Raw genomic sequence first — 19,205 nt, 5'->3', positions numbered from 1 at the left:
GGAGAATAGTACACGCCGTTGTTGTTGTTGTTAGTTGCGGTGCGCATGCGTGCTTCACTGGTTCTAGTTTTTCAGCGTGTCTTGTCACACTTTAGGGAACCAGACAACATCGGAATACGTCGTAATACAAAAACGACCCCCATGGACCATATAGACCCAACAAGTGGAGTTTTACATTACCTTTTATTTACAACGCAAATTTGGATAAAATCCAATCTAGATGATTTATTATTAGTGGGTCGAAAATTGTTGGGTTCTGGACCCATTAATCGACTTGAAGACCCAACAATCGACTTAAGACCCACTTGTAAGGTCTAATTAAGCTGAAAAGACCCAACATCTTACCAAGTTTAAAACTATATATATATATATATATATATATATATATATATATATATATATATATATATTGTGTGCCACGAACAAGACTCAGGTCTCTACAACTAAGGTCAAGGTCACTGTGGGGGTTCAAACTTTGTCAATTTTGATGTTAATATACATATAGGCAGAGATGGTCGTGTCTGCTCTAAAACTAATATGAATAAAAGGATTATATTTTTTATTTCACATATGAAATTAACATAAATGTATGATGTATTGCCTTTAAGACCCGTGTTCCTATGCCTTAGTTCAAGGTCGCTGCTGAGGTTTAAACTTTTTCAATATTAATTTTATGTTATATACATATAAAATTTAATGGTGGTTATTGTGTCCGCTCTGTAACTTCCATACATGAAAGTTTCAATTTTTAAAAAAAAATATTAAGTCACCATTAGATGGACAATTTGTTGTGAACCTAACCCATGTTTCTTTGTCTAACTTAATGGTCACTGCTGGGGTTCGAACTATGTCAATTTTTACCATCACACTTAACATGTAATAGGTGGTTTACAACAAGAATCCTTTGAGGCATTAGTCACGTTCTGTGACAGCTCTTGTTTATATATTATTTTTGTATATTGATATTTTTTGCACTTCAAAATATGTTTCTTAACACTTATATCAGGTGCCAATAGATTTATAACTCTAGCTGTATTTCTAGAATTATCTCCATTTCATTTTTGAACCTGGAATTTAGGTAAAATTCATATATTTCTAAGTATAATCTTTGTTATTAGAAATGATATCTACTCTAGACTTAAAATAATTGTTCTTTGTCATTACTTACATCATGCATGACAAGGTTCATAACTCTAGCATCTTTATTTCAAGAGATATTTTCTCTTTGAACTTATAACTTTACTATAAATTTAAAGGTCATGAATTTTTTACTATTTTCTGCTTTTTTTCAATTGGTATAGTAAAAGTGATTTAGTATTTTGTATGGAAGTCAAAATACTACTATGTTTACATTTTGCTACCCTTTTTACATTTTTTTTTCACATTTAGAGATCTTTTTTCTACCAAATTGAATGAAAGTAATTTACATTAGTATCTTTATTGTGATCACAGAGACTCGGCACAGTGTTGGGGTAGTGTAAAAATCAATTTAAGAAAAAAATACTTATATTTTTTTTTCTCTAAAATTAATTTTACCCAACACGGAACTCAGAGTCCCTGTGAATGTGAGTTGTAAGTGATTAAAAACCTTTTTTTAATGTAATCCAGTCTTTTTAGTCTTTAACTCTTAATAAAAATTGAATGTACCTATGAAAATCTTCGTTTTTCTTATATCTGAAATGTTCTCTATATCCTACAGCTTAAACTATACATTCTTGAAACATGATAGGATCATAAAACATTCTAGGGTGCTGCTATCAGTGATACTGTGACAAGCCATGTAATTATAATCAAATGCTTACACTGGCCAGAGATAGCAAATTTTGGGGGAAAACTGGAAATCTTGGGTTTATGCGTAGGACTGTTAAATTGAGAACAAATGCTTGGTGTTAACTATTTATTTTTATTGTACAAAAAAAATTACCACTGCTTCATAACATTTAGGCTACCATGATATGTTTGAATCCTTTCATTACCCAATTAAACCAAGGGAAGGAAGGGGTGTTTGTTTGAAGTTTTTAAGTTTTGCAATACCTTCTTTCCCCAACCGTGATGATAAAATGTAGTCATGATGCATGTTATTGACCTAGTTAACATAGAGTTATTTATAGCCTTCATAGGAAAAACCCACAGTGTACTATATTTAAACTTAAGTTCTGTTTGTTTATAATGTTGTGTTATTTTTATTTTAAAAGTTTTATTTTATGTATTATAATTAAATAAGTTTTCACTTTTGTGACTAAAGATGATTTTAAAGCTCTTAAGAAGTGGAAGCTTGTCTTTCTGTGTTAAATATAGTTATTCATAATTCAGACATTTTGCAATTTACTTTTCAAGTACTCGAGTACAATTATGCAAATTTAAAACTTGCCAGTATGTTGTTAATTTTCATGTCCACTATATATAGGCAGTTACATGTAATCATTTATGAGTGGACCGGAGGCAAGTTGGTTATCGAATTGCATATACCTCCCAACTCCATCATTAGTCCATTCTTTTACTTTTTAACATCAAAAATATTTTACAATTTTAGTTAAATTTTTCTTAAGAAGTTAATATGATTGAGATATTATGATGATTCATAAGATTTATTACATGAGGGTTAATATTTTAAATTTTTAATTCAAATGTTAATTTACTTTAGCTGCTTTTGACTCATATATAATTATTTAAAATTTGAAAAAGTAATCTTTTTATCAATAATGCTTTAGATTCCAACTTTTGAAAAATGTTTTTAAATTTAAAACTTTTATGGTTGTTGTTGACTTTTTTTTTCTTTAATTATTCTAGAATTTGTTGCAGAAACATTTATGTTACACGAAGAACAGGTGTCAAATGTTGGCTATTAATTTATTTTCTTCATACAAAAAACAAACAAAAAACATCTCGTACTGAAGTTACAGTTATGCTAGTTCTCTATTTGCAACATAGAGTTATTTATAGCATTATGGAAAACCCACAGTTTACTATATTAAGAACAAACTTAAGAAGAATGTATGAATAACAGAGTGTCTTATTTTTATTTTTCAATTTTACTTTTATGTAGTATAATTCAGTAAGATTTAACTTTCGAGAAGTCACTGTCTTTAACAGGGGTTCAGAAGTTGATGCTTGTTATTCTGTGATAAATATCTTACAGAAGGCAGCAAATAAATAACAGTTTACATTTGAAGTACCCGAATACAATAATGCAAATTTAAAACTGGCCACAATGTTGTAATATTTGATGTACACTATATATAGGTAGTTAGAAGTTAACATCATTGAGTGGACCGGAGGAAAGTTGGTTATCGAATTACGTATACCTCCCAACTCCAACATTAGTCCATTCTTTTACTTTTACAAAAATAAACATTTTTTAATTGTTATTGTCATTGAAGTTATTATTGGGTAATATTTTTATTAGTTGGAACTTGAAAAATAATTATTAGATAACAATGAGAAATATTTAAAAAAGACAGGATGCCTATTTTAGATAAGATAAGTTTTTGTGTTTTTGTGTTGTTTTTTTTGTTTATTTAAATAAATAAATGTATTATATATTGCAGCTCAGACAACCTCGGAGATGGATACAATGTTAGCCAAACAGAACAAATTAATCAAGAAGTTGAAAACAGAATGTCGTAAACAGGCAGCTCAACTGGAAGAAATACTGAAGAAAAACAGGTAAATAATCTTTTTTAAGAACCAGTTTATTTGTGGACCAGTTTTATCCAGTTCTTGGCTATAAGTATGAAATTATCTTTAAACAGTTTGATGGCTTTCTTATCAAAAGGCTAACTTACATAATATATATAATAGCTATGATATTATTAATTGATATTAAGATTATGATTGTATGAGATTTACCTGTTGTTGATAGTCTCAACATAGCTTTAGCTTTACAGTATTTTGATGCATTATTTTCTGTAAGTGTAATAATTAACATTTTACTGCAATCAGAACAATTTGATAAGAACACTGTAAACTAGTTTTTTTTTTGCTTCTAGAAAATTCAGTAAAAGAAATAAAATCTTCAGATTTCCAGGTATTAAAGTATTCAAGATGGATAAATCTTATTGACTTAAAAAATTATTTGGAAGAGTTTCTTCCCTTTGAATAAAATAAATTGCATACTTGTAGAGCTGAGAGTGGTAAATTAAAGCGTCATAATGATGAGTTAAGGAATCGTGTACAGAGATCTACAGCGAGATTGAAGGATCTGGAGGATCAGGTAGAACAACATTCACGTGTACAGGAGAAGATGACGGAGAGACTAAAGATGATGGATGACCACTCTCAACATCAGGGTACTCAGGTATGAACCCCGGCATATCTTTGTCCATTACACCCTGACAGAAATGTGTGATAAACTCATCCTGCTTTACATTTGGATCAGTCCATTATTAAATGAAGGGATTTAAGTATTAAAATACCCAACAATATATTATAAAAATCACACAGATGTTCAAGCTAGCCTGGTTTTATTCTGGCCAAATAGAGAATTTATTTTTGCCAGTAGTTCTCATACATTTATGTCTGTCTTATTCTGAGTACAGGTATAGTAATGAGTCTGGATATATATGTAATTAGTCCCCTATGGGTTTACCGGAGGGGACTTTAGGTTTACCCTCCGTCCGTCTGTCCATCCGTCCGTCAGTCTGTCCATCCACAAAACAGGATCCAGCGATAACGCAAAAAGTATTGAAAATGTTTTAATGAAACTTGATATATGGATAGATGGCAGTATGGAGATTATGCACGTCTTTTTCTTTTCTTCCTATGTTGAAAATTCTGGTTTCTATGGCAACAAATAGACTGAAAATATGGCAAATTTTACACATAACCTGAATCCCGCGATAACGCAAAAAGTACTTAAAATATTTTTATGAAACTTGATATATGGATAGATGGCAGTATGAAGATTATGCACGTCTTTTTCTTTTCTTCCTATGTTGAAAATTCTGGTTGCTATGGCAACAAATAGACTGAAAATATGGCAAATTTTACATATAACCTTGATCCAGTGATAACGCAAAAAGTTCTGAAAATATTTTTATGAAACTTGACATATGGGTAGATGGCAGTATGGAAATTATGCACATTCTTTTTTATCTTCCTATGTTGAAAATTCTGGTTGCTATGGCAACAAATAGCCTGAATTTCAAGATTTCTGATTCTAGTTTTTAAGTTTTTTCACTATAAGTTCTTTATTTCTTAAAGTATTTTCTTCAAACTTTAAATATAAAATGCTTGTCATCAACCACATCATATGTGACAAGGTTTACAACTCTAGCACAAAATTTATCAGAATTATCTCCCTTGAACTTAAAATTTTCATGAAAAAAACATTGTTTTTTTAATAACTTCTTTTTCTCAATATATCTACTTCAAACTTCATATAAATGTTTCTTATTATCACTCAACATTTGTGAGTGTTCAATACTCTAGCAAGACTATTTCCAGAATTATGCCCCTTTTGAACTTAGACTTTTTTTTGAGAAATTGGTAATTTTTAGCTCGACTTTTCTATGAAAAGGGGAGCTATCCTACTCGCCCCGGCGTCGGCGTCACACCTTGGTTAAGTTTTTCGTACCACCCCACTTTATTTCAGAAGTATTACAAGTATGGCTTTGAAACTTACCATACTTGTTCACCATCATAACCTCCATCTACAGACAAGAGTACATAACTCTGTCAAGGTTTTTGACAGAATTATGGCCCTTTTTAGCTCGACTTTTCTATGAAAAGGGGAGCTATCCTACTCGCCCCGGCGTCGGCGTCACACCTTGGTTAAGTTTTTCGTACCACCCCACTTTATTTCAGAAGTATTACAAGTATGGCTTTGAAACTTACCATACTTGTTCACCATCATAACCTCCATCTACAGACAAGAGTACATAACTCTGTCAAGGTTTTTGACAGAATTATGGCCCTTTTTTGACTTAGAAAGTGTATTGAGCTTGGTTAAGTTTTTTGTACCACCTCACTTTATTTCAAAACCATTGGAGGTATTGCTTTGAAACTGACCATACTTGTTTTACCATCACGACCTTCATCAACAGACAAGAGGACATAACTCTGTCAAGGTTTTTGACAGAATTATGCCCCTTTTTGACTTAGAAAATACATTGAATATGGGTAAAATCCACTTATTGCCTTAACCCTTTGAGATATTGCTTTGAAACTTTTAATGCTATTTCACATCATTACCCCCATCTGTACGCAAGAGAAGGTAACTCTGTCAAGGATTTGTTTTAAAAATTAAGGCCTTTTATCGACTTAGAATCTTGGTTAAGTTTTTAGTACCAGTCCACTTTTTGACTGAACTGTTTGAGATATTAATTTGAAAGTTGGAATACTTGTTTACAATCATGATTCCCAAACATGTCCAGGAGAAGGTAATTCTGTCAAAGATTTTATTTGAATTATGGCCCTTAACTGTCAATGTTTTGTATTATAGGCAAGCACTAAAAAACTTAAAAATCTAAAAAAATTCATTCCTATCCACTTGTTCACTTTACCATAAATTATGTCATATAAACATTGCTGTAATATTCAAGGGTAATCAAACAACTAGTTCACTTTAAAAATACAGAGATTCTTGTATTGCCTTTTACTGCAAAAACTTTTTTTATTGGCAAGCAATAAAAAAGTCGAGCGCGCTGTCTTACGGACAGCTCTTGTTTGACTTAGAAAGTGTATTGAGCTTGGTTAAGTTTTTTGTACCACCTCACTTTATTTCAAAACCATTGGAGGTATTGCTTTGAAACTGACCATACTTGTTTACCATCACGACCTTCATCAACAGACAAGAGGACATAACTCTGTCAAGGTTTTTGACAGAATTATGCCCCTTTTTGACTTAGAAAATACATTGAATATGGGTAAAATCCACTTATTGCCTTAACCCTTTGAGATATTGCTTTGAAACTTTTAATGCTATTTCACATCATTACCCCCATCTGTACGCAAGAGAAGGTAACTCTGTCAAGGATTTGTTTTAAAAATTAAGGCCTTTTATCGACTTAGAATCTTGGTTAAGTTTTTAGTACCAGTCCACTTTTTGACTGAACTGTTTGAGATATTAATTTGAAAGTTGGAATACTTGTTTACAATCATGATTCCCAAACATGTCCAGGAGAAGGTAATTCTGTCAAAGATTTTATTTGAATTATGGCCCTTAACTGTCAATGTTTTGTATTATAGGCAAGCACTAAAAAACTTAAAAAATCTAAAAAAATTCATTCCTATCCACTGAACCTGCAGTGTTCAAGGGTATCACACAATTCAGTAAAATAATTCTTCACTAAATATCTTAATGCTCATGGCCATTGTTCACTTTAAAAATACAGAGATTCTTGTATTGCCTTTTACTGCAAAAACTTTTTTTATTGGCAAGCAATAAAAAAGTCGAGCGCGCTGTCTTACGGACAGCTCTTGTTACTCCAACTTCTTCAATCATGATAGGATTTTAAAAATATTATATTTTGATAACAGGGATGTTTAAAAAATAACTTTAGAGTGTCCTTCAGTCCGTCTGTCTGTCTGTACATAAAAACTGTTTCCTGTGATCACTTTTAAAGAACTTTTTCAACAAATTTACTCAAAATAGGACATAAGTGAATGGCCAATGGCCCTTCAGAATGTTGCTTGGGCTCTTACCAGTAGGGGACTTATGGATTGCTTGCAATACTATGATAATTGCTTGTTATAATAGACTTGTCATGAAGTGACAAATTATAAATAAAATATAAAAGAAAATATGATACAAACCGAGTCATAAAGCTATTGGAAATTTTGATTTACTGTCCATCAAATTCTAAGGGTTATGCAAAACAATAGGACATTGATGGAATTTTTTCTTTGTTTTTAATCTCCAAATAAGGTTTTAGATTATAATTTTGTTATAATATTAATTTTTATCAAATTGTGATAATTACTATAATTTCTGACATTTTGATGTCTATAAATAATCACAGTGCCTAGACAGATATCTGACATTGAGGGGCGTCTTTGGCGAAATTGAACCAAATATGATGGAAAAAAAATAATGTAATTTTAATCAATTATAAATTTGTACCCAGTTGATTAAATAGTATATTTTTGAAATCTACTTTAAATTACCCGTCCAATTTCAATTTGCAATGCCAATTAATTACAAGATTGCTGTATATTGAAACAAGCTTTTAATGTTTTGCATAGCTCTATGTTTTCTCAATTTGAATGAATGAAAGTTTGTTGTTTACATTACTTACATAGACATCAAAGAGTCTGACAGGTGAGATGTCATTTGAAAAGTAAATTAGACTTTCTTTGATAGGTACAAAAACTATATTTGACTTCCTGTAAGTGACTAGTTATATTATCCGGGTTATATAACCTGTAGTCAAGTTAATCTGTCTCGTCTATTAAACTTGTTTTATTTTCATTTGAAATTTTGCCCTCCTTGTTAGACAAACAGTTGTCTGATTAGATAATAAACTTTTGAACCCTTCCAAGTGCAATTATAGCTTGTCTATAGCAAACATACAGAGCCAGGCCTGATTGTGTATCTATGGGACAGATCCTGGGTTTTTTGCCATAGAGAGGGTTTCAAAATTTCAACAAGGGATAATGATTACTATAGAGGGATTCATTCATCTTGTTTTCACGATCATAAAATGTTATGGGTAATTATTTTGCACGATTTTCACTATGACCCGCTTACCCTTCTCTTTATTCACTTTTTTCTGGTTCTGCACATGAACTCTATACAATTTTACTTGCTCAATTTTGGTATTGAGATATTGAAATCCCTTATCCTAACAATGGATGGCTCCAAATACAAAGCAGGACAATGTCATTATGCTAATTTAGTACTGTAATGACTCAAGCTGTAAAGACTAGATAATATTGGTATGATAGTCATCTCAAATATTCGTGAGGAATGGGTCAGACTTTGTTAAAGAGATTAAGTTTGTTTATATGTTACACCAACTTTGATAATAAGTTATCTGTAATAGGATTGTTTGAAGTGATGTGCACTAAAATTGCAGTGATAACAGCTTGTTAGATTTGTCAGCAGAAAGATAACTGGTGATAATGGCTGTTGCAGGGATAATGATCATATCTCTGATAACAATGACATTGAATATTAAACATGTAGATCAAATGAGCCGCGCCATGACAAAACCAACATAATGGGTTTGCGACCAGCATGAATCCAGACCAGCCAGCGCATCCATGCAGTCTGATCAGGATCCATGCTGTTTGCTATCAGTTTCTCGACTTGTAATAGGGTTGGTAAGCGAACAGCATGAATCCTGATCAGACAGCGCAGATGTGCAGGCTGGTCTGGATCTATGCTGATCGCAAACCCATTATGTTGGTTTTGTCATGACGCGGCTCAAATTATAATTAGAGAAAGGTCAAAATATTTACTACTGCACCATTCACTGTAGAATGCCATTGTGGCAGTGTCAAACATGACCTGTAAGGTCATATAATGTGTTTTTCTCAAATCAATTAAAGCACAACTTGTCTTAATTTATTATGATTTATTATTATTTTCTGAGGAAAATACTGTCATCTACATTTACTTTCCTATAATCTACACTTTGTATTGGTTGAATTGTGACACCATGAATCAATGTCAATTAAAATCATATCTGTATTCCTATTCTGAAGGTTTAGTTAAGATTTTCTTTACAGATTTTACAGAAAGTATTTAATGAAAGAAAAATTTCATGAGTGTGCTATTCTTAAAGAATGCATCAGTCTTATTGATTGCTTAAAGAAATATTCACTCTCACTATACATGCTTGTACAATCAACACCAGCAGTACATTCCATTAGAATAGCACACTGGTGTAATACATGTATTACCGGTATGTATCTGAACAACTTGCCCACATGGACATCTCAGGTGTAGAAGTTGTGAACTTTAAACCTGTTGATAAATCCTCCCACATCGTCTTCCCTCAAATGAACCAACAACCTGTTCATTTAACTGTCTGTACTTGTATAGATGATATAATAAACATACTACAGTAAGATATTTTATTGAGATTACATCATTTTAATACATCTTACAGGACCAATCTTGTCTTTAACGAACCAATTAATTCTTATTTATGACAAACTGTAGACTTCTTATCTGTAACGATCTGCAAATGAGTGCCAGTAATTGTAATATGTTTTTTTTAAGTTGACTGAAAATAGTTCAGGTAATTAAATGTAATTAGTGGCAAGGTGCACTTATTTAAATGATCGACACAGATTCCACTGTTAGTCATCGGTTTGATAAAAACATTACACATGTTTGGTGTCCTATATTTAAACTAAGCAGTTATATAGTTCATTAAACTATGCTAGTTCATTAACTTTAGTTTTTTTCAAGATATATCTTTGTTTCAACAGCATTTGTTAATGAACTAGATAATGATGTTGCTGAGATGTGGGACATGTAACATGTGTAATATTGTAATTATGATGATGACTAAACCTGGAATCTGTGTGATGACAACTAAACTATTTATTATAAGAGTTTATTAACGACACAGGGTAATTTTAATTTAGGCAGATTGTCTTTTTTAAATCAGATATGATTGACCATCTTTTTAAATTTGATATGAAACACATGTACGTAACTGTATTACGACTGTTTTAAGAATGGTTTAGAGGCATAAGAATTGCAGCAAATGTTTATCCCTGCATGATCGTAAGAGGCGACTAAATGGGTTAGAATAACTAGTCTATGTATCTAGCAAGTGAGATAGTTTAGACCCTGGTGTTGCTTTGAAGTTTATAACCCCAAAGGTTAGCGAAAATAATCTTTCCTGTTTGGGCGCCATATGACCTATACTGTGTTTGTGCACCATAAAACGATAGAAACAAAAAAAATAAGCGATCATTTTATGTTACTGTGTGTTATTTTAAGTGTGTTATTATAGAGTTAGTTAATAATTTTTATTTTCAGGTGATGGAATTATTAACACGTCAACAGAGTCTGATGAGAGATAGAACTGTGCTAGCACGAGAGCTCGAGTTCTTACGCAGAAATATTTCACGCAACAACAAGGAAGAAATCTCAAGTTTTGTATCATCTAATAAACTACTTGTTGATGAAGTTTTAGACAATGTCAGGTCTGATGAATTAGAGAAGAAAGAAAGTTATGTGACAAAAACAATGGAGAAAATTGATATAAATGACTTGTGATAGTTTATACATATAAATATACTTGCCCAGTTTGTAGACTAATTTAGAGATGAGCTGTGTAAATGTCACAGATATGGGTAATTTACTTATTTATTTGTTTACAAATGGTCTGCGGTATGCTAATTTATAGACAGTAAAATATTATGAACTACCAATTTACAAAGTAATCATACAAGTGTGAAATATCAAGCGAAATACAGTGTGCCATTTATAAAGTGAATTGTAAAAAATTCTTCCAATCTGGCATATCAACGTAAAACTTTCTTACTCAATTTATTTTAAAACCATTGTTTTGCATGATGAAAATTTTATTTAAATGTAAGTCTGTGTTTAAAATAATATGAGGTTTGGTAAGAAAGTGCTCAAAACTTTATAAGTCCCTTTTCTAACATTATTTTTCATCATTCGAACAATATGAAATCTGTGTTTAGCTTAGGCATGCACTTATTACATGTTGTTATAGACTGTATTATATTTGCCTCAGGTAAACATTTTGAATGAATTTTCATTTACGTGTAACTCGTCCATGCTGATATTTTAAGATGACATAAAGACCTTATGTTTATTTATCGGGACTAATTTTTTTGGGTTAGTGTAGACAGTTTATTGTCAAATAATGCGCAGTAGAGACTAGGTTTTAAGGTCAGTGTAATCATAAGGTCTCAATTGACAGTGATAAGATTTGTGTGTTTATTTATATACTTTACTACCTTATTTATTATAATAAATTTCTACTTTTTAGCTCGACTATTCGATAAGAATAAGTAGAGCTATTGCAGTCACCCGAGCGTCGGCGTCGGCGTCGGCGTAACCACTTATGTTAAAGTTTTTGTAATAGTTCAAATATTTTCAAAGTCCATTGACATATGGCTTTGAAACTTTGCACACTTGTTCACCATCATGACCCCAACCTGTAGACAGGAGGAGGTAACTCTATCAAGCATTTTGACAGAATTATGCCCCTTTTTCGACTTGGAATTTACGTTAAAGTTTTTGTAATAGTTCAAATATTTTCAAAGTCCATTGACATATGGCTTTGAAACTTTGCACACTTGTTCACCATCATGACCCCAACCTGTAGACAGGAGGAGGTAACTCTATCAAGCATTTTGACAGAATTATGCCCCTTTTTCGACTTAGAATTTCCGTTAAAGTTTTTGTAATAGTTCAAATATTTTCAAAGTCCATAGACATATGGCTTTGAAACTTTGCACACTTGTTCAACATCATGACCCCAACCTGTAGACAGCAGGAGGTAACTCTATTAAGCATTTTGACAGAATTATGCCCCTTTTTCGACTTAGAATTTACGTTAAAGTTTTTGTAATAGTTAAAATATTTTCAAAGTCCATTGACATATGGCTTTGAAACTTTGCACACTTGTTCAACATCATGACCCCAACCTGTAAACAGGAGGAGGTAACTCTATCAAGCATTTTGACAGAATTAAGCCCCTTTTCGACTTAGAATTTACGTTAAAGTTTTTGTAATAGTTCAAATATTTTCAAAGTCCATTGACATATGGCTTTGAAACTTTGCACACTTGTTCAACATCATGACCCCAACCTGTAAACAGGAGGAGGTAACTGTATCAGGCATTTTTTTTACTATCAAGCACTAAGAATAGTCGAGCATGCTGTCCTACCGACTGCTCTTGTTTTATATATACGTAGTATAAGTAGTAATAAAAATAATATAAGATATATTTCATGTAGTATCTTTTATCTCATACTATAAAGTACAGATATGCAGTCCGTTGGGTGGAGTGGTGGCCTAGTGGTTATGGTGCCTGCCTCTCAACCCAGGGTCTGTTGGTTTGAATCATACTGGGAACACAAACCTATTTCCACTGGTTTCTAAGTTTCAGAAAGCAAAATGGAGTGTTGTTCAAATAAGCTACTTGCTTCCTTTACAACTGCTCATATCCTCGTGGACAGGCTAAATTTCACAGTCTGCTATAATTTGGTAGTACTGTTATCAGTTCTGTATTACCAAGAGGATATAACTAAATTGACTTGAAATGTTATAAATACAACCTCAGTGAAGAGACAAAGATTATAGATCTTCCTCAAGAGATTTAAAACTTATTGTGAATAGTTAGAAGTTGTGAATTAGGTTACAGTTATGCTGTAATGCTCTGCAGAGGTTGCACTGGTAACCCAAACTTCTTGCTAAGTTGGACTAAAGCATGTTTCCATGGAAATGCAATAATTAGAACAACCCTTTACCTGATGGAACAGAAAGTGTTTCCTATTTACTACCAGTAGTGAGCCTGGTTAGCCTGCCTTTGTGCCGTCTGAAAGACTATATGCTGTTAGGTTGTTTTTTTTTGGTTAGGTCATCGCACTAACACAGTAACGGTCATATGGCAACTTTACTAGTGGAGGAATACCTCTGTTCATTATTTCAGGCACATATGGACACCAGAGTAGAACCGACGCTCTGTAAGCTAGCTGGAAAGTTTTCTCACATGTAGAATTTGAGGACGCTTGCATGACTCGAACCTCGAGCACTTGGCAATGAACACCCCATATATACTGTTGGTAGCTTACTTTTTGAATTTTGATGTCAAAATCCCTCAAATTCCATAGCTGGTCAAATCTGCTACACAAAATATGAGTAGGTCAAGGGTTAAAAAGCATTAGTGGAATAGTATAGAGATACTTTGGTATTTGAAATAAAACAAAAGACAACACATTAAGGTTTTGTCATTTACTCAGTTCTGATATGTACAATGTCATTAAACTCACAGAGTGCTAGCAAACACTTGATAACAAACCTTTGTCACCAATAAACAGCATGGCCAACCTGCACAACAATACAGCCTGACCAGGCTTTATACTGGCAACTACTTAATTTTTTGATTTTGATCTTGAAACCCCCTAAAAATTAACAATGGACAATTCCAATTTTTAAAATGGAATATGTTCATTGATGTTAGGGTTTGTAGTTTAATTTTCTTAATCATGATTTAACTATACCTGCCCTATTTTGTTTGCTGTCAAACATTTCTACAAGTATATTACAAGTAAAATGTACATCAAATACTGAATCTTGCACCAAATATAGAGAACATAAAAGCATAAAATACAATCATAACATTTTATAGAAAATTACATGCCTGAAAATCATTGTCTGATTTTCTCTGAAAAAAAACACAATCTGACAAAAATGATGGAAAAAGTACAAGTTTGGGGATAAAGAATACAAAAAGTAATCTACTGGTAGATGGTTGGTGACATGAATTTAAAAAACAGATATCTAAAAAAAAATAAAGGAACATTAACTTTTTAATAGAATATTATATCATTTCAGCACTTTATTCCAAAATTTTTTAATATTTCCAAATTGACTGATATGATACTTTTAAAATTTCATAATACAGTTTTGAATGTTCCAGGCAAATCTATAAATGTAAGCATAACTACAAAAAAAATAAATAACACCTACAGATTTTCCTATAAAATTAGAAAAAAATGATAGTAAAATCAAATTTTAACATTTTCCTTTCAAATCAAAAGAATGAATTAAGAAACAACAACAAAAAGCTCATTTGTTCATACATAATCACTTGACAAGTTTCTGTATTTAAATTTTTCAAAAAAATCAACCTGTGTAATCAACTTTGAAATAGGTATGATAAAAAAGATGATTCCCTTTAATTAATGAACCTTCTTTGAAGTAATGAAAGATCTATTCCAGCAATAGTAAGGTGCCAATTCTTACCCATTCATTCAGTCTGACCATAATATACATGTACTCTGCTGTCTACTGTTTTGATATTGAAAAAAACCTTTAATTTACAATGTAAAAATTCAAAAAGAAAGCATTTGAATAAGAACATAGCACAAAATCCTTTTCATATTATTATATACATCTTTGTAAATATCATTTATGATTAATTTTGGCGACATTTCTTTTGATAATTTCTTTCATTTATTTATTTCTCTAATCATACAATGTGCCTTCAAATTTATTGCACTATTTTCCTTGAAAAATAGATTTTATTTCTATTAATTTTAATCTTTATGTTTTGCTATAACACAATAAAGCAGGACTGCTAATGTGAAAATGTTTAGTATATAAAAACAATGTAACATTAGGAGAAAAACAACAACAGACATTCGGTGAGCAGAACCATGTATGGTGGGATAATAATTCTAAAATAAAAGTAATGCAGCTGAAAAAAATAATGAACAACTTTGATCAATAGCTCATGTATGAAACAATTCTACAAATCATCAGTCATTTTTTCTTTCACAAAGTACACATTTTATAAACGACTAAAAAATCAAAAGTTCACTTTCAAATTGTACTCCAGTAATGATATATACATTTATTTACACTTAAATAAGTTCTCATTTTCAATTAAGTCTATACTATTAAAGATCTCTAATCAAAAAATGCTAATTGTCCATGCACTTATTCTATAACAATATTCTGTTACAATTTTTTGTGTTATAGCCATGATATTCTATTTATTAACGGAAATCTGTAAAGACCTGTGTTTTTAAATGTATAAACTGGGAGAAAATGTAACTTATTTTCAGACAGTGTGATACCTAACTGACTGAATTCTACAATTTGGAATTTGATTGATTTCTACAGCTGAATGCACTTAATTAAGTAACAACTAATTTGTTCCGAAATCAAAATAACATCATGCAATTTGAAGAAGAAATGAAAAAGTTTAGTTTATCAAAATTCTTATTGAAATCAATAAATCCACACATAACAGCAGCTTGTCATTTGGTTTTAATCACAAATTGCAACTGCAGATAGTAAAGTGTTTTATTTGTGCTATTCCTATAGACTGCGAAAAGAAGTCGGGAACAAAAACTTGCCGCCCAACAAGCATTTACAGGTGCATAAAGTAATCATCTTTCCAATTAATCTAGGAATTTACTGTTGGATCTGTCAGGTATAATACTTGCGCCAGTTTTAATTGTAATTTATTTCCCGTTTTTTTTACATCCGTACCCCATACAGTAAATACCTTTGACAGTTATCTGGTTGTCAACACGTTTTTTTACCTCATTATTTCAATATAAAGTACTTCAATTGGGAAAAGTAATCCTAGCTTTCAGATATCTTTCAAACTTGTCAACTTGACAAAGCAACATGACATTCTATTGGCAAAAGGAAAATTTGTTCGTTTTTCTTTTTTACATTTTAGTTCTAAATATGTGTAATTTCACAATGCCAAAATAGAAACGAAAAGTAAAGATTGTTGGCATGCTCTTTGTTAATCTGCCTTTGTAAGTCAAAGAAAAATGGGAACTACCCCAACTTGCCATGCTGTTGCTATATTGCTATATGACAACCAAGACATTATTATCCTGTCTAAGCATTTCCAATGTCTGATAATATAATTGGCTCTAAAAGATTTTTTTTGCATGTTTCATTTTGTGTCGAAAAAATAATTCATTTTTAATGCATTTTCAACCTTATTGGTTATTTCTAATATATATGTACATCAATTACTCAAATTATGTTTTAAAATTGATTTTGGCTATGACATAATTATTTTGTAAGATTTCACACATATGCACTATAATTATGTAGCTAATTCATTGTATACAATATGCAACACAACACATTTATACAACATCGGAGATTCATATATGCACAATATTTACATATTCAAAATATTGTCATGGAATAAATTAATAAAAGAACCAAATGAATTCTACATCATCATTCCGTATTCTTATGCAGGATTATCCAAACAAATCTGGTAAACAAATAACTCTGTACATCTCTTTAATAAAATTGTCAAATTGAATATTCATGAAAAAAGAAAGAATTCAAGAGAAGGCCACAAAACTATTTGAACAAATGTTTTGATTTTAGATTCTATAATCATAATCCGAAATAATAATTAAAAAAACAACATCTCAAAGGTAGATAATATAACCATTTCATAAGTGAGAGTACTGTTAGAAATGCCATCAATATTTAGCTTGCCAATTAGCAGAGGCAAGCACAATGTCCATTCACCCTGCCACCTCATTTAGGATCAGGATATACAAAAGTCAACTTCCATCAAACAAGTTCTGACTTCATTTATCATAACTTCTTTTTCAATAAACATCACACTTCACAATCTTGTCAGTAATGTTGACATAGTTACTGTAGTTTACAGTTAAATAAGATCAAATGTTCATAATATACAAAGGTGACTGCGTACAAATATGAAATTACATCAAATTAACTGTTTTGCACACATAATTCAAAATGATGAATAAAGCATCATGTTACAGAAGATTGGTCCATTTCCTGTTTACAAGCTAGAAACCGCATCATATATATAATATAAATAAGCCTATATTTTTTTCATCATTACCAATTATCTCCCTTGTCTACAATTCTGTCACTTGTTGTCTCCCTTGAAGTTTCAACCAATCAGATCAAAGTTAACACCAAAAAAACACTACACTCATTTTCATTGGCTTATTTTCAAATAGCTGCCCAATCCTTGTACAAACAGTGTGACTGGAGATTCCCACAGTTTTCCTTGTTCACAAAACCATTTTCACGATCTTCATTTGTAAGAAATAGTTTTCGCTGTTCATCTGGCGAATCAGATTTTAATGACACTGCTATACAAGGGTGGTCATACTTTTGTACGACCACTGTATCGTAACTTAGTTTATTTGGAATTTCTCCATTTAAATTATATTTATGCTGTAACGTAGGAGAATGTCCAATAAAAAGTGGACATTTACAGTATGTATCTTGACCAGCAACACTCCAGCTTGCCTGGTGCCGCTGTTTCAGTTTGAGATATAATAAAACAAATACTAATATTAGCAAAATCATCACAAAACTTCCCACAATGGAAAGTGAAATAATGTACTTCTCCTCAATGTCCTTCACATCCACACTGTCTGTATTGGCACTAACTGAAATACAAAAAAAAATCCGAAATATGAAAGAAAAACAAAACATTTAGACATTTAGATTCTTACATTTATTATTAATTGCAGAATATGTGTGTTTCAAAACTTTATTGCATGGAATGGATATCAATCAATCATGGCATTGTTCAGGCATTGTTCAGCAAAACAAAAGATTTGTCATAAGAACTTAATATCTTCTTCAACCTTATCCCAACTTAATTTGTGCTTTAATTTGTCCCTGTTTTTCATTTTCAGAAGCTTTCAACAGTGAGTATCAAAAAACTAATACAGAGAATTCAACAGTATTGAATTTGATCAGATTGCATGGATGGGCAAGCTGGCCTGGCTACAAGCCGATGACATAGGACTTTCTTTTCATCCGATTAAAATAATGGAATGGGCAAACAAAAAAGTTTACAATGCATAATTCCAAGAAATTTTCATAATTTTGTGTTAGTAAATTATTTTGATCCAATTAAAATCAGAACCTAAATTATTCATCTTTTTCAGTAAAGTACAACAAACTCTGAAATTAAGGCCGATTGCAAATTATTTTATACATCAACTCCATTGCTTATTCAAAGTTCCCTTCAAACTAGAATTCCCACCCTACATTAATTGATCATCAAGATAGAAAATTTCCACTTTGATATATCTTACTGATCGCTGACAGGAACTTATGATACACAGGAAAAGAAAACAGTATTTAACACTGAGTCCAGGATTTTAAATAAATATACTACTGCTATTTTACAGGCACTGTTATAGACCTCTTATCAATGCTCCATATTGATTTAACTAAACTCTGATCATATCTTTGGAATACTAACACCCACAATATTTGAGGGTTGAGGAATTCCTGACTGGTATGTACAGGACGAGACACACAGTGATGCAATACAAGCGGGTATTCATGCTATATAGATAGAAAATGATTGATTGTAGACATTAATAGATAAAACATTATCTTTAAATTTAAGAGCAAACTTTAAAGCCATTAAACATATAGGTCAACATAAATGTGGGTATCTCATCAATGTTAACAGTCACATTTTCTTTACAAACATTATGTAAAAAAAAAACCACAACAGAATACATTTAAACAAATGGAAAGTATTTTAGTG

The 19,205-nt window shown here is 31.5% G+C and overlaps 2 protein-coding genes across 2 annotated transcripts in view; one reads left to right on the top strand and one right to left on the bottom strand.

Annotated features, from left to right (window-relative positions):
- Window positions 1-3,506: 3,506 nt before the first annotated feature.
- On the top strand, window positions 3,507-11,303 carry LOC132722543 (serologically defined colon cancer antigen 8 homolog). The gene is made up of 3 exons (XM_060707053.1): window positions 3,507-3,666; window positions 4,123-4,297; window positions 10,940-11,303. Exons 1-3 carry the CDS (start codon window positions 3,566-3,568, stop codon window positions 11,177-11,179), a joined length of 516 nt encoding a protein of 171 aa, XP_060563036.1. The 5' UTR covers window positions 3,507-3,565; the 3' UTR covers window positions 11,180-11,303.
- Window positions 11,304-13,876: 2,573 nt separating this feature from the next.
- Window positions 13,877-19,205, bottom strand: part of LOC132722542 (cysteine-rich motor neuron 1 protein-like) — a 95,919-nt gene continuing 90,590 nt past the window's right edge. The window contains exon 8 of the mRNA XM_060707052.1: window positions 13,877-18,084. Within this exon, the coding sequence (XP_060563035.1) occupies window positions 17,639-18,084 (446 nt within the window). The 3' untranslated portion in view covers window positions 13,877-17,638. The remainder of the gene's footprint in view (window positions 18,085-19,205) is intronic.

Source organism: Ruditapes philippinarum, unplaced genomic scaffold (assembly GCF_026571515.1).
Source record: "Ruditapes philippinarum isolate M1 unplaced genomic scaffold, ASM2657151v2 ctg3132_1_1_1_1, whole genome shotgun sequence".
Lineage (NCBI taxonomy): Eukaryota > Metazoa > Mollusca > Bivalvia > Venerida > Veneridae > Ruditapes > Ruditapes philippinarum.
This window is presented reverse-complemented; position numbering and strand designations above follow the sequence as displayed.